This window comes from Hibiscus syriacus, unplaced genomic scaffold, assembly GCF_006381635.1.
Source record: "Hibiscus syriacus cultivar Baekdansim isolate YM2019G1 unplaced genomic scaffold, ASM638163v2 tig00012104_pilon, whole genome shotgun sequence".
In the NCBI taxonomy this organism is placed as follows: Eukaryota; Viridiplantae; Streptophyta; class Magnoliopsida; order Malvales; family Malvaceae; genus Hibiscus; species Hibiscus syriacus.
Window position 1 is genome coordinate 71,330 of NW_024062265.1, and position 12,391 is coordinate 83,720.

The following is a 12,391-nucleotide window of genomic DNA, read 5'->3' on the forward strand; positions in this document are numbered from 1 at the left end:
CAGAATGGTTCTATCGAGCTGGATACCCACCCCATGAGCCCCTAGGGGAGGAAAACCTCCAGCTTTCGATAAGGATCCAAGAAGTGGATTGTTTGCAGGTGATGGTGCTCGGGCACCATTTGGCTGTCCACATGAGTGATCCACAAATAGAGTTTTTATATCTGGGTTTGACCTCGGGTTTTTACAAAGCTGATGCTGCCAATTCAAGCTGTAATGGCAAGAGAGATCAGTTTTCTCTAAAAGGCCACAACTAATACAACTCCGTTTCATTTAAAACAACAACGCTAGTAAGAACTCGAGATGAATGCCACGCGAGTTCATTGCATAAATAAATGTTCATCGGAAACTACAACCCGTTCTTGAGTTCCCCACTCCATACTTGGACAGCTGTTCGTTCTCCCTGTTACGAAAGTTATGCATTCTTCAGTACCCTTGCTGCCATTAATCTATTTACCAAGACGCGAACTCGTAAACACAAGCGGCATACCTGAAATTCTCCAATGTCAAGAGCTGAGTGATTTCCTTAAAAAGATCCTCATTGAATGTGGCAAAAACTTTCAAATCCTTCACCAATATCTCCACGGCCTTTGACCGGTCATGCCTAAATCAAATTTGAACATTCGAAATCAAAGCCCCAAACTTCCAATGATTAATAGAACAAAATGAAGAATGCAAAAGCTTACTTATCCAATGCCTCGAGATACTTCTGCTTCCTGATCTCGAAGAAGATTTTCATGGAATATCGATTATCATCGACCTTGGTGAAACCAGACAGATACTTCTCAACCTCATCCCAATTTCCACCATGAACTTCATCCTCAAAATATTTCATATTGAAGAAAAACCCAGATTCCTGTTCGAGCCTGTTTAAATCCAAACAAATAATGGCCACTGAGTTATCAGCTAACAACAGCTACTAATCAAGCTCAAATGGCACATCACGAAAACAAAAATATTACTTGTGAACAGTTTCTTTGAACTTTTCTTCATCCAGAAACTGTAAGATCAAGAACACCAGCTCTCTGCTCAGAGACGACATCGTATCCGGCAGACTTCGGTTCAACGAAATTCAAAATCTCTGAAAACAAACACTAGATCTGCAAGAAAAATACCAGAAAGAATCAGAAAATGAAGATAAATTCAGCTCAAAATACAATAAAAAAAATCCCAAATAAAACCTAAAAAGATCGTTCAACCATCTTCGACCGAAACATAATGAAGAAGAAGAGGGTAAATTAGGGTTTTTATCATTTAAAAAAACCAACAACTTTATACCATTTAGAAATCCAATATGCAATTTTGCAACGAATGGAAAACAAAGCAGAAAGAAGAAAAAAAGACATGGAAAAAGCAAAAAGAAGAAAGAGAAAAGGTAAACAGATTCTTTTAGACACAAAAAACATGAACAAAGGTAAACAGATTTGTTAGAAACTTACCATCTGAGATCGATTTTCAGACATGTATAGATAAAACAAACAGATTTCCAAGGTTAAAACTTTCAACAAAAAAAACTCACAAAATTTTAAAAAGAAATCAAGGAAAAAAAACTCAGGGTAGCTAGAGATTCCCTTTCTCTCTCTAGAAAACAATTTGTATTCCTTTTTATATAAAACCCAACCTTAAAACCTTGCAGAAATGTCGATTTTTATAGGAAAGGGGAGACAGATAAAGAAGATGATAAGCTACTTTACATATCAAATCGGCTTATCAAAATGGATAAGCTCTTGTAATAAGTAGAATGACTAATGTATACGTACAGTGAAATGATAGCCCCTATTTAGCCGGCTAAACCTCGTCGAGTCTATCGGTGCGGAATCTCTAGCTGACAGCTATTCTACTTTCGAGAAATAATTCTCTGTAACAGATCGTATTCGGCTTTTTATCTTACACCGTCGATATGAATTTTTGATTTTTCTTGTGACTTCAGTCGACGGATCGTGATAGAGGTTAAGGTGAAGGTGAGGAATAGGGAAAAATATCCTGGAAAGCGATCTTTACTATTCTCAGATCTACCGAAGAAAAACGACAGCCTTTTTTAATCTGAGGATCTGACCCTGGATTTCTCTGAATATTACGGGGCCTGCCATTCATATAATATCACGTGAAAGTTGATGATTCTGAATTTATCGTGATATATCGGGAAACGATAAGTTATGGGAGCGAAGGCAATAATTAAAACCGATAATATATTTTGAAAACCCAACATGATAATTTTGTATTGTTAACGTGCACACGCTTTGAAATAAATGTTACGAATAAATTACTAAAATAATATAATAAAAATTTAAAATATATATTAATCGGATTTGTTTAAGTGGTAAACAACTTGATATCGCTTAAAAAAGTATGGAGTTTGAGTCCTTGTGTATGCAGAAAATTCTCGTTAGAAGACTCATCCACGAAAATCAGATGTGCGATCTAGATCGGTCTGAATTAGTTAATGCAAAACTTTGAATACCAAAGAGGCAACCAATTTTTTTTATTAAAAATATAGATAAAATCTCGAATATATGAGCGTCGATAAGAACGAAGTCAAGATTCTAACTTAAAAGGATGAAGTATAATTAACGATAAAAAATAAAATTGATAAAATAAAAATAAATTAAAATTAAGAATTTTAATTTAAAATTTACTTATTTAATTTTTTTAATTATACAAATAGGGGGCAGTGCCCCTAGACAAAGCTATTCATTAGAAATTTATACGAGAATATATTAAATTTACAACTCTATATACATAATTAGGATGACTTTTTTTTACTCAAATTTGGTGTATTTTAATTTGATTCGATATGATCGATTTCAAAATTTGGGTTTGGATTGAGTCGGTTTTTGTATAAGGTGAAGTCATATCAGGTTGAATTTAGGTTGAAAGTGAAAAATATTCTATTTAACCTGAGTTGCGATAATAGTATAATTTTCTTCTATATATTTATAAATAATTATTATAATATTATTCTTTCTATACTTTATTTTCAATTAGTTCTTTTTGCCAAATAAAAATAAATTTTTTTATATATATTTACATCGGGTTGGGTCAATTGGATGCAGGTTTTATCTCAAAATTTAAATAAAACTTTGAGTCGAATGGAATCTCCGTAAACTCAAATTCAGGTAAAATATGTATATTTCTCGAATTATATCAGATTGATAAAAACTCGATATGATCTTGACTCGTTGTCATCCTTATATTTAATTGTACGGACATAATAACTCTAATTGAATAAAATTATAATCATACAATGGTTACGCATTCATTAATGATCTTTATTTTCTTTAAATTTATTTTTTCATCAAATTAAAAAATAGTTGTCCCTTGTTCCCATATGTAATGGGGTAAGGGGAGGTAAGATAGTAGGTTGTCCCCAACACTAAGTTGAGATCAGCTTCTGTAGGAGACCTCCAAATTATGAAATACCCTCCATGGAACTCGATCCCACGACCTCAAGGTTAAGAACCTTGTGCTCTACCAACTGAGCTGGATGGTCATTTCAAATGAGTTATACAATAATTTTCTTTGAATATTCCCGGATAATTATAATTTAGCATATATTTATAATTTTCTTAACATATTGATAACTGCTTGAACTCAAGATCTTCAAAGAGAACAATATTTCATTTTACAACTAAAATTACTTATTGAAGTAAGTTGTACAATAATTTTTTAGGGTAAACTACACATTTAATACTTAAACTATCAATTTTGATTCGTTTTAGTACTTAAACTTTTATTTTTTTAAGCATACCTAACATTAAGTTTTTATTTCATTAAGTAATAGGTATGATTTTGACATAAAATCATTATTAAAGAGGAGTCCCAAATTATAACAATAAATTATTAAACTTTTTTTTACATAAAATTATTAAATGTTATTCTAAGGAATAGGTTATGATTTTGTTTTTATTGTTATGGATAACTATGGGTATATATAGTAGGAAGTTTTTTTCCTACAAATGAATTTAATCGATCATAACGTGTCTTTAAGAATTTAGTTAAGATATTTATTTTTATATTTTTTTATTAAGATAAGACGATTGCAAATTAATATTTGTTATAGATACTCTTAAATATTTGACAATAAATATTCAATCACCTTGCTGCAATCACTAGTGTTCAAACTCATAACCTCTATGAATAACAATAATTTTTTAATTTGTTTAAATTATGTCTTCTTTAGCAGCGTTTGTAACAAAAAATGCCGCTATATACTATATATTTAGCGGCGTTTGTATCCATAAACGCCGCTATATACATAAGCATTTTACGGCGTTTGTGGTAAAAACGCCGTTAAAGAACATAACTATTGCGTCGTTTGTGTGAATAAATGCCGTTAAAGAACATACCTATTGCGGCGTTTGTGTGAAAAACGTTGTTAAATATTAACACCTATTGTGGCGTTTTTATTGAAAACGCCACTAAATATCGACAACTATTACGGCATTTCTATTGAAAATGCCGCTAAATATCAAAATTTATTGCGTCGTTTGTTAAAAAATGCCTATAAATCTTAATACCTATTGCGACGTTTGTGGGAAAAACACCACTAAACATCAACATCTATTGCGGCATTTTTTGTAAAGACGCCGCTATATATCGTTACATATTACGGCGTTTTTGACCCCAAATGCCGCGGACTTTAGCGACGCTATTTTCAGCGGTGCATTTTGCGGCGTTTGTAATATCGTCACAAATGTTTTTAGCAGCGCTAGAAAACGCCGCTATAGGTCAAAAAAATGCCACAAAAAACCATTTTTGGTGTAGTGCCACTGAGACGGTGGCAGATCCAGAAATATTTTTCAGGATGGGCACATATACGTTAACTGTCATAACCATTTTTTTGTAAAACAATTAAATATTATTTTTAAAAACAATTATGACTTTAATTTGGAAAAAATGGGTGATTTGGATTAATTTGGATTAACTTGAATAGAGTCGCCATCGACCTTTGGGTTAGGTAGGTCGAATACCTAAAAACGTCTTTTTAAAAGAAATTTAAGAAAAATCATTTTTTTAAGACAAAAATGGTCTACATTTACCAGAAATCAAATTTAACGGGTTCGGGAGTCGGTTACGTGTGGGGAAGGGTAAGCACCCCCACAGCGCCCAAAATTGGTACTGTGTCGCTTACACATCGTTGTAAATGGTGGAAATTATAAATCAAATATAAAGTTAAAATATGATCTATTTATCGAACGTTGATTAATTTGCTTCGAATTAAATAATTAGAGAAAATTCTTTAACTCGAAAAGAAATCTCGAAATTAGCAATCCTCCATCGGGAAAGCTAACTCGACTATTTCTCATCTATAAAGAATATTTCCCTCTTGATAAAATGTGAATCGAATATGAATAAAATTGACGTTTGCATACAACAAAATAAATTGATTAACTAAAACATGAATCGAAAATAAAATGGAAAAAAATTTGAAGTTTATATTTACATAAAGTAAAATAAATTACTATTTAAAATAACACACATTGCATCATTTGCACAAATTAACAAAATATACTCAACTTATTTTAAGTTACTATGTCGTTAAAATGCCGTATCGGATCGCACCACTTCGACCAAGTGATACTTTCCACGCTCATTCTACGCATACGTGTTCTTAAAAGTATTTGGACAATATTTAAATAAAGAAAAATGGAAATAAATAGAAATAGAAATATGTGAAATAAATATTTACAACAAATAAAATTAAACATATTTAATTACATATGGTACAAATAGATACATAACATGAAAAATGTACATACATAGGGGATTAAAATAAAAGAAAATTAATATTACAAACCAAACTATAATGACAAAAAGTACTTTGAATTACAAAAACCCAAAATAACAACATATAAACTCAAAGGACCAAAATAGTACAAACATGAATTTCAAAGGACTAAAATGAAATAAATAGAAATATGAAGGGATTAAGCGGTAAATAAAAAACAGAGCCAGAATCAAAATATTAAACATTTACAAGCACTAGAAATGAAAATAAACCATAAACAACATCTAGGACTAAACTGCAATAACCAAAAACATGAAGGCCGAATCATAATTAAACCAAAAGTAAGATAATGACTAAAATAATAGATTTATAACTATCATAGCCAAATTTGAATATCAGAGAAAGTACACAACACCTAAGATCAGTGACTAAAATATAATATTTATAAATGTCAGAGATAAATTCGAAACTCAGCCACAATACATAACATATAAACTCAGGGGCTAAAATGAAACTATTACAAACATTGGGACCAAAGTCAAATATCCACAAAAATGACATAACATACATTAGTAGGACTAAAATATAAACAAGGAAACATAGATGCCCAAAACAAAAGAAAATAAAATAGACATTAAACCAAACATCAAACAATGACTAAAATAGAATATATACGAATATGATGACCAAACTCAAATAACAGTAAAGATAATAAAATGCATGGGATCAGTGATTAAATTAAAATATTTGAAAATATTAAATCCAGAATCAAATATAGACAAATATGATATAAAACATGAACAGGGACTAATATATAACATTTGCAAATTTCAGGACCAAATCCGAATATCAAAGGAAATGCACAATAAACTGAAACAGTGACTAAAACGAAATAAATATAAATATCACAACCAAATTATAATATCAGCAAACATAATATACAAATTAATGACTGAAATGCAATCATTAAAAACTAAAGGCTCGAAATAAAACAATAATAATTTCATTAAATGACTTAAATAAAGCATTACAAAGGAGAAGGGACCTAAACTGTAGTTACCCCATGCTTGCAAAACACGGGGTGCCCAGACCCTTGAAACGGCGCCGTTTGGTCAAATTACATAAGCCCAAAAACGGGCATTCATTCATCCATCCTCTCATTTGCCTCTCATCCAAAGAAAACAGAAGTGAGAGAGTTTTAAAACTCTCTCAACTTCTTCACATCGGGGAAGAAAGGGCCGCCTCATACCGGCGGCCATCCCGGAGGCCCATGACGGCCGGCACGGCAGTGCCCGGCGGTCGGAGGAAGTAAACAGTCTCAAAAGACCCCCCTCCTTTACCCTCAACCCGAAAATCACCCCTACCTAACCTAAAACCGACCCTAAACCCTTAAATCTAAGGTATACCTTTTGAGAAAACAAGAAACCGGTGACCCTTCCTCCTCTCGATGACTTCTCCGATCAAGGTATGGTCTCCTCCCTCTCTATTTCCCTCTTGGTTTTTTTTATTTTTATTTTTTTGTTTGGTTCGAGTAGTTCTCTTTTTCTTGTTTTTTTTTCTGGTTTTTTTTTTCCCTGAACCCGAATGCCCCCCCGTTTTTTTTCTCTGTTCTCTGCTCTTAACACCCTTGAATACCCCATCTTGTCTGGTTGCATGCTTGATTTATTAGGGGTTTTGAATGAAATCATGAAGCCTACGGGGTATGGGGATTGTTTCTCTGATTTGGTACGATTGAATCCCGAAAAAATCGGGATTTAGAATGATATTTTAATGGGTTTTAGATTTGATATATTTTTTTGACTGATTTGGGCACTGTGGATGACGTTCAGTTACTGTTTGGAAGCTGGATGACAACGGCGGTGGCTTGGGATCGTCGGCGGCACTCACTCGGCTGAGAGGCTAAAAGGCGACGACGGCTGAGCTTCAATTTAGGGTTTAAAACCCTAACTAGGGTCCCTTTGGACCGTTGGATCAAATCTGATCCAACGGCTGAAATCTCGAGCGACTGGAACATTGAGATGAAACCCTAGCTGGGTTGTCAAGTGGGCATGGGATTGGTATTGGGCCTGAACCGGGTCTGCTCCAGCTTGTTGGGTATGCTGTTGGGCTTAGGGATTAGGCCTGCAAAAATTTGTAAATGTAAATTAAATAATAATAATAATAATAATAATAATAATAATATACAAAAAAGACCCGGACAAAAACGAGTGTCTACAGCTGCCCCTCTTTGCACATTCTTGTGTTAACAAGAATAGGGCAAAGACGACAATACAACACGTTTTTGTCTGGTTCTCTTTCATTTTCCTATAAATTGGATAATGTTGGTTGTTGGGGACGCCACTGCTCATACGTGATGAAGAGTTCTTATCGTCTAAGGGTGACATGGTTCCTACGTGATGAGGAAATCTAGTCGAGGGATGACACTGCTCATACATGATGAAGAGTTCTTGGCCATCTTTAGGAAGGGTGATAACTCGGTTCCTACGTGATGGGGACGACTGGTTATCTATGGTTGACACGGCTCCTACGTGATGAGGAGATCTGATCTGGGGAATGACACGGCTCATACGTGATGAAGAGTTCTGGCCATCTAAAAGTGATAACACGGTTCCTACGTGATGAGGACGGCTGGTTATCTATGGTTGACACGGCTCCTACGTGATGAGGAGATCTGGTCTGGTGATGACATGGTTCCTACATGATGAGGACGGCTGGCCATCTTTAGGAGTCATGGTTTCAAGAGAAACCAAATTAAAGATTTGTTTCAAAAGAAACAAACCCAGAGATTTGTTTCAAGAAAAATGAACTCAAAGATGATATTTTTTTTTAAAAGCAACTGTCTCAAAAGAGACAAAATTCGTTTTAAGGGAAACGACTCAAAGACGACGTTTAAAGGGAAACTGTCTCAAATGAGACAAAATTCGTTTAAAGGGAATTGATCTCAAAGATTAGTGTTTCGAGAGAAACAAACTCAAAGATGTTTTTTTGTTTTAAGAAAAACATACTCAAAGACTTTGTTTGTTTTGTTTCAAGAAAAACAGATTCAAATGATGGTAAAATTTATTTCCAAAGAAACAAACTCAAAGATTTTTCTCAAAGAAACTGTCTCGAGAGAAACAAAATTTTGTTTCCAAAGAAAGAGATTCAATGATTTTTTTTTTTTTTGAAAAGACATTGTCATAAGAGACAAAACTTTGTTTTTCAGAAAATGGTATCTTAGTGAGACAAAATTTTGTTTCCAAAGAAATAGCCTCAATGATTTTTCTTCAAAAGAAATTGTTTTAAGGGATAAAACATTGTTTTCAGAGAAACCAACTCAAAGATGATCTTGTTTTAAGAGAAAATGTTTCAAGAGAAAATGTTTCAAGTGAAACGACTCAAAAATGGTTTTATTTCAAGTGAAACAAACTCAAAGATTTTGTATTTCTAGAGAAACTGCCTCAAGAGAGTCAAAATTTGTTTTAATAAAAACAATCTCAAAGGTGGGTAGTTTTAAAAGAAATTGTCTAAACGATCTCAAATGTGGGCATTTTCAAAAGAAGTTGTCTCGAGAGACAAAATTTTGTTTCAAAGGAAACAAACTCAAAGATTTTTCCAAAAGAAATTGTCTTTAAGAGATAAAATTTTGTTTCAAAAGAAACAGACTCAAAGATGGATCTCATCTTAAGTGAGACCAAATTTGTTTCAAATGAAACAATCTCAAAAGTTAGTTTTCCATTAAAAACTGTCTCAAGAGAGACAACATTTGTTTTTAAAGAAATAGACTCAAAGATGATTTTGTTAAGAGAAACAAACTCAAAGATTTTCAAAATGAACATATTCAAAGATTTAATTCAAGAGAAACTGTCTCAAGAGATACAAAATTCATTTTAAGCGAAACAGATTCAAAGATTTTTTTCAAAAGAAATTATCTTAAGAGAGACAAAATTTTGTTTCCAAAGAAACAAACTCAAAGATTTTTTTCAAAAGAAACAATCTCAAAGATTTTTTTTTTTCACAAAATTGTCTCAGGAGAGACAAAACTTTGTTTCAGACTCAAAGATTTTTCACGAAATTGTCTCAAGAGAGACAAAACTTTGTTTCAAAATAAATAGACTCAAAGATTTTTCAAAAGAAACAACTCAAAGATATTTATTCAAAAGGAACAAACTCCAAGATTTTTATTCTAAAGGAACAAACTCAAAGATTTTTTTTCAAGAGAAACTGTCTCAAGAGAGACAAAAAAATCGTTTTAAAAGATTCAAATATTGTCAATTTTGTTTATATGGAAATGATCTCAAGGGTGGTTTTCAAAAGTGTTTATTTTGTTTCAAATGAAACAATTTCAGGATTTGTTAAGAGGGGAAATGTCTCTTGCGAGACAAATCAGCTTTGAAAATCTCAAGTGATATTAATTTTGCTTTAAGTACAACAACCTTGAAATTTGTATTATGAGAGAAAATGATGTCCCAAGCGAGACGAAATTTGCTTTAAGATATAGTCTCAAATGAGACAAAGTTTGTTTTTGATATAGTCTCAAATGAGACAAAATCTGTTTTTAGAGAAATTGTCTCAAGCGAGACAAAGTTTGTTTTTGAGAAACGATCTCAAGTGAGATCAACTTTGTTTAATGTGAAACAAATTCGAAATTTGGATCTCAAAGGGAAAAGGTCTCAAGCGAGACAAAATTTGTTTTGAAAGAAACAACAATCTAAGGTGAGATTTTGTTTTTAGTGAATCAAATTCAAAATTTGTATCTCAAAGGAAAAATGTCTCAAGCGAGACGCAATTTGTTTTAAAATTCTCAAAATTTGTGGAAAAATGTCTCAAGCGAGACGAAATTTGTTTTGAAATAGATACGATCTCAAATGAGATCAACTTTGTTTAATGTGAAACAAATTCGGATCTCAAAGGGAAAATGTCTCAAATGAGACAAAATTTGTTTTGAAATAAATTGTCTCAAGCGAGACAAAATTTGTTTTGAAATAAATTGTCTCAAGCGAGACAAAATTTGTTTTTAGAAAAATCTCAAAATTTGTGGAAAAATGTCTCAAGAGACTGAATTTTACTTCAATAAAAAAAAACTCAAAGGTGATAGATAGTCTTCTTGTTCCTGTATGTTGAGGAAATGTCTTGATTATTGACTTCAAGAAGTCAAATCATTGCTTCTTCAAGTTAGAGATATCTGGTCATTTCTGAGCTTTGATTTCCTGAAAGATCAAAATGATGTATTTTTGACTGACTATCTTGGATGTTATGATGGATGTCAAGATGAAATTTATTTGATTTTTTTATTGAATTTATCCTCAAGCGAGGAGAAAAATGTCTTTAATACGCATGATGATAAATGTTTGATGCAAAATTTATGTATCATGTATGTATATGTATGTATGTATATATGTATGTATGTATGTATATATGTATGTATGTGTATACGTATGTATGTATGTGTATACTCTTCTCGATCTAGAAGGAGAATGATCGCGAGAGCAATCTTCACTCTATCATTGATTCAACTTGTCCGTATTTCCACCAATGTGTACTCTTACAAACCTTGACCTGAGACCATTTGTTTGTTCCATCAAATTTTGCCCTAAAATTTAGCTTCTCTTGCCCTAGCTTCGATCTTGAGCTTCAGATAGATATTTTTTAATTCCAAGATACGCCTCAAGAGATTATCTTGTTTGAAAATGTTTTTCTTCTTCTTTTATTTTCAAAAGTCTGAAAATATTAATAGTTTTGAAAAATGTTTAATCAAAAGTTTTGAAAATATTGCTCCTTTCAAGGTTTCACAATTGACAAATCATAAAACAAGAGTTCATTGGATATCAAAGAATTAATTACTCTTTTAATCCCTCAATAAATTATAGCTATTTGACAAGTGTCAAGATCAATGCTATCTTTGAGAGATGGTTAAGTAAGGAAGGATAAAAGTCTCAAGTGGTTATTTTTGGTCAAAGGTATGATATTCCCATTTATTTGATGTTCTCTGATCTGATGGAGTAGCTTCTGTACTCAGTTATTGGAAGTGTTCTCTGACTCCCAACTCTCATGTTCTCATTCATGTTGTGTGATGCCTCATCAAGGGATTTGAGCAATCGTCTCCTATGTAATAATCTTCATATTCGAGCCGCCCTTTCAGGTTTTCAACTCGAATCCTCCTTTGGTTTCAAGACGTTACTCAGAATTTTACGTCTTTAACCCCCCTTTGTTATTTTTCTCTATCATGCATTAAAGATTTTAGAAAACTTTTTTTTTGAAAATAAAAGATTAATCCTGACGGACGGGATGAAATATGAAGATAGTCTCTTCTGTTTAGAAATCTATGTATGATTAGAATGGACTTTTAAGGCACGTAATGTAGGCCATGGTTCAGGGTTATGAAAGAAAGGGATAAAAGGCCCAAACAAGTGTTTAAAGGTGATTGAACCAAGGATCAATTAACTCTGATGCCTTCAATCTTGTCTTGCTCAATTTGGATCTACTCGCATGTCTTTCTCTTGATGTTTTATGATCTTCGAGTCAAGTGATTCTAGAGTGATTGTGTTTGATTAATCTCACGGTTTGAAGCTCAATGCGTCATTTGAGTCAGGAGACTCTTTGTCTGTGTTCTTTGTCCTCTTTTTGTTCTTTGCTTTTTTCTTTGACTTTTGCTTTGATTTTTCTTTGTTTTTGCTTTGATTTTTT

The 12,391-nt window shown here is 32.6% G+C and overlaps 1 protein-coding gene and 1 pseudogene across 1 annotated transcript in view; one reads left to right on the plus strand and one right to left on the minus strand.

The window, feature by feature from the left end:
- Nucleotides 1-1,536, minus strand: part of LOC120205081 — a 6,724-nt pseudogene extending 5,188 nt beyond the window's left edge.
- Nucleotides 1-12,242, plus strand: part of LOC120205080 (triphosphate tunnel metalloenzyme 3-like) — an 18,318-nt gene extending 6,076 nt beyond the window's left edge. The window contains exon 2 of the mRNA XM_039205019.1: nucleotides 12,232-12,242. Coding sequence (XP_039060950.1) covers nucleotides 12,232-12,234 — 3 coding nt within the window. The 3' untranslated portion in view covers nucleotides 12,235-12,242. The remainder of the gene's footprint in view (nucleotides 1-12,231) is intronic.
- The last annotated feature ends 149 nt before the right edge of the window (nucleotides 12,243-12,391 follow it).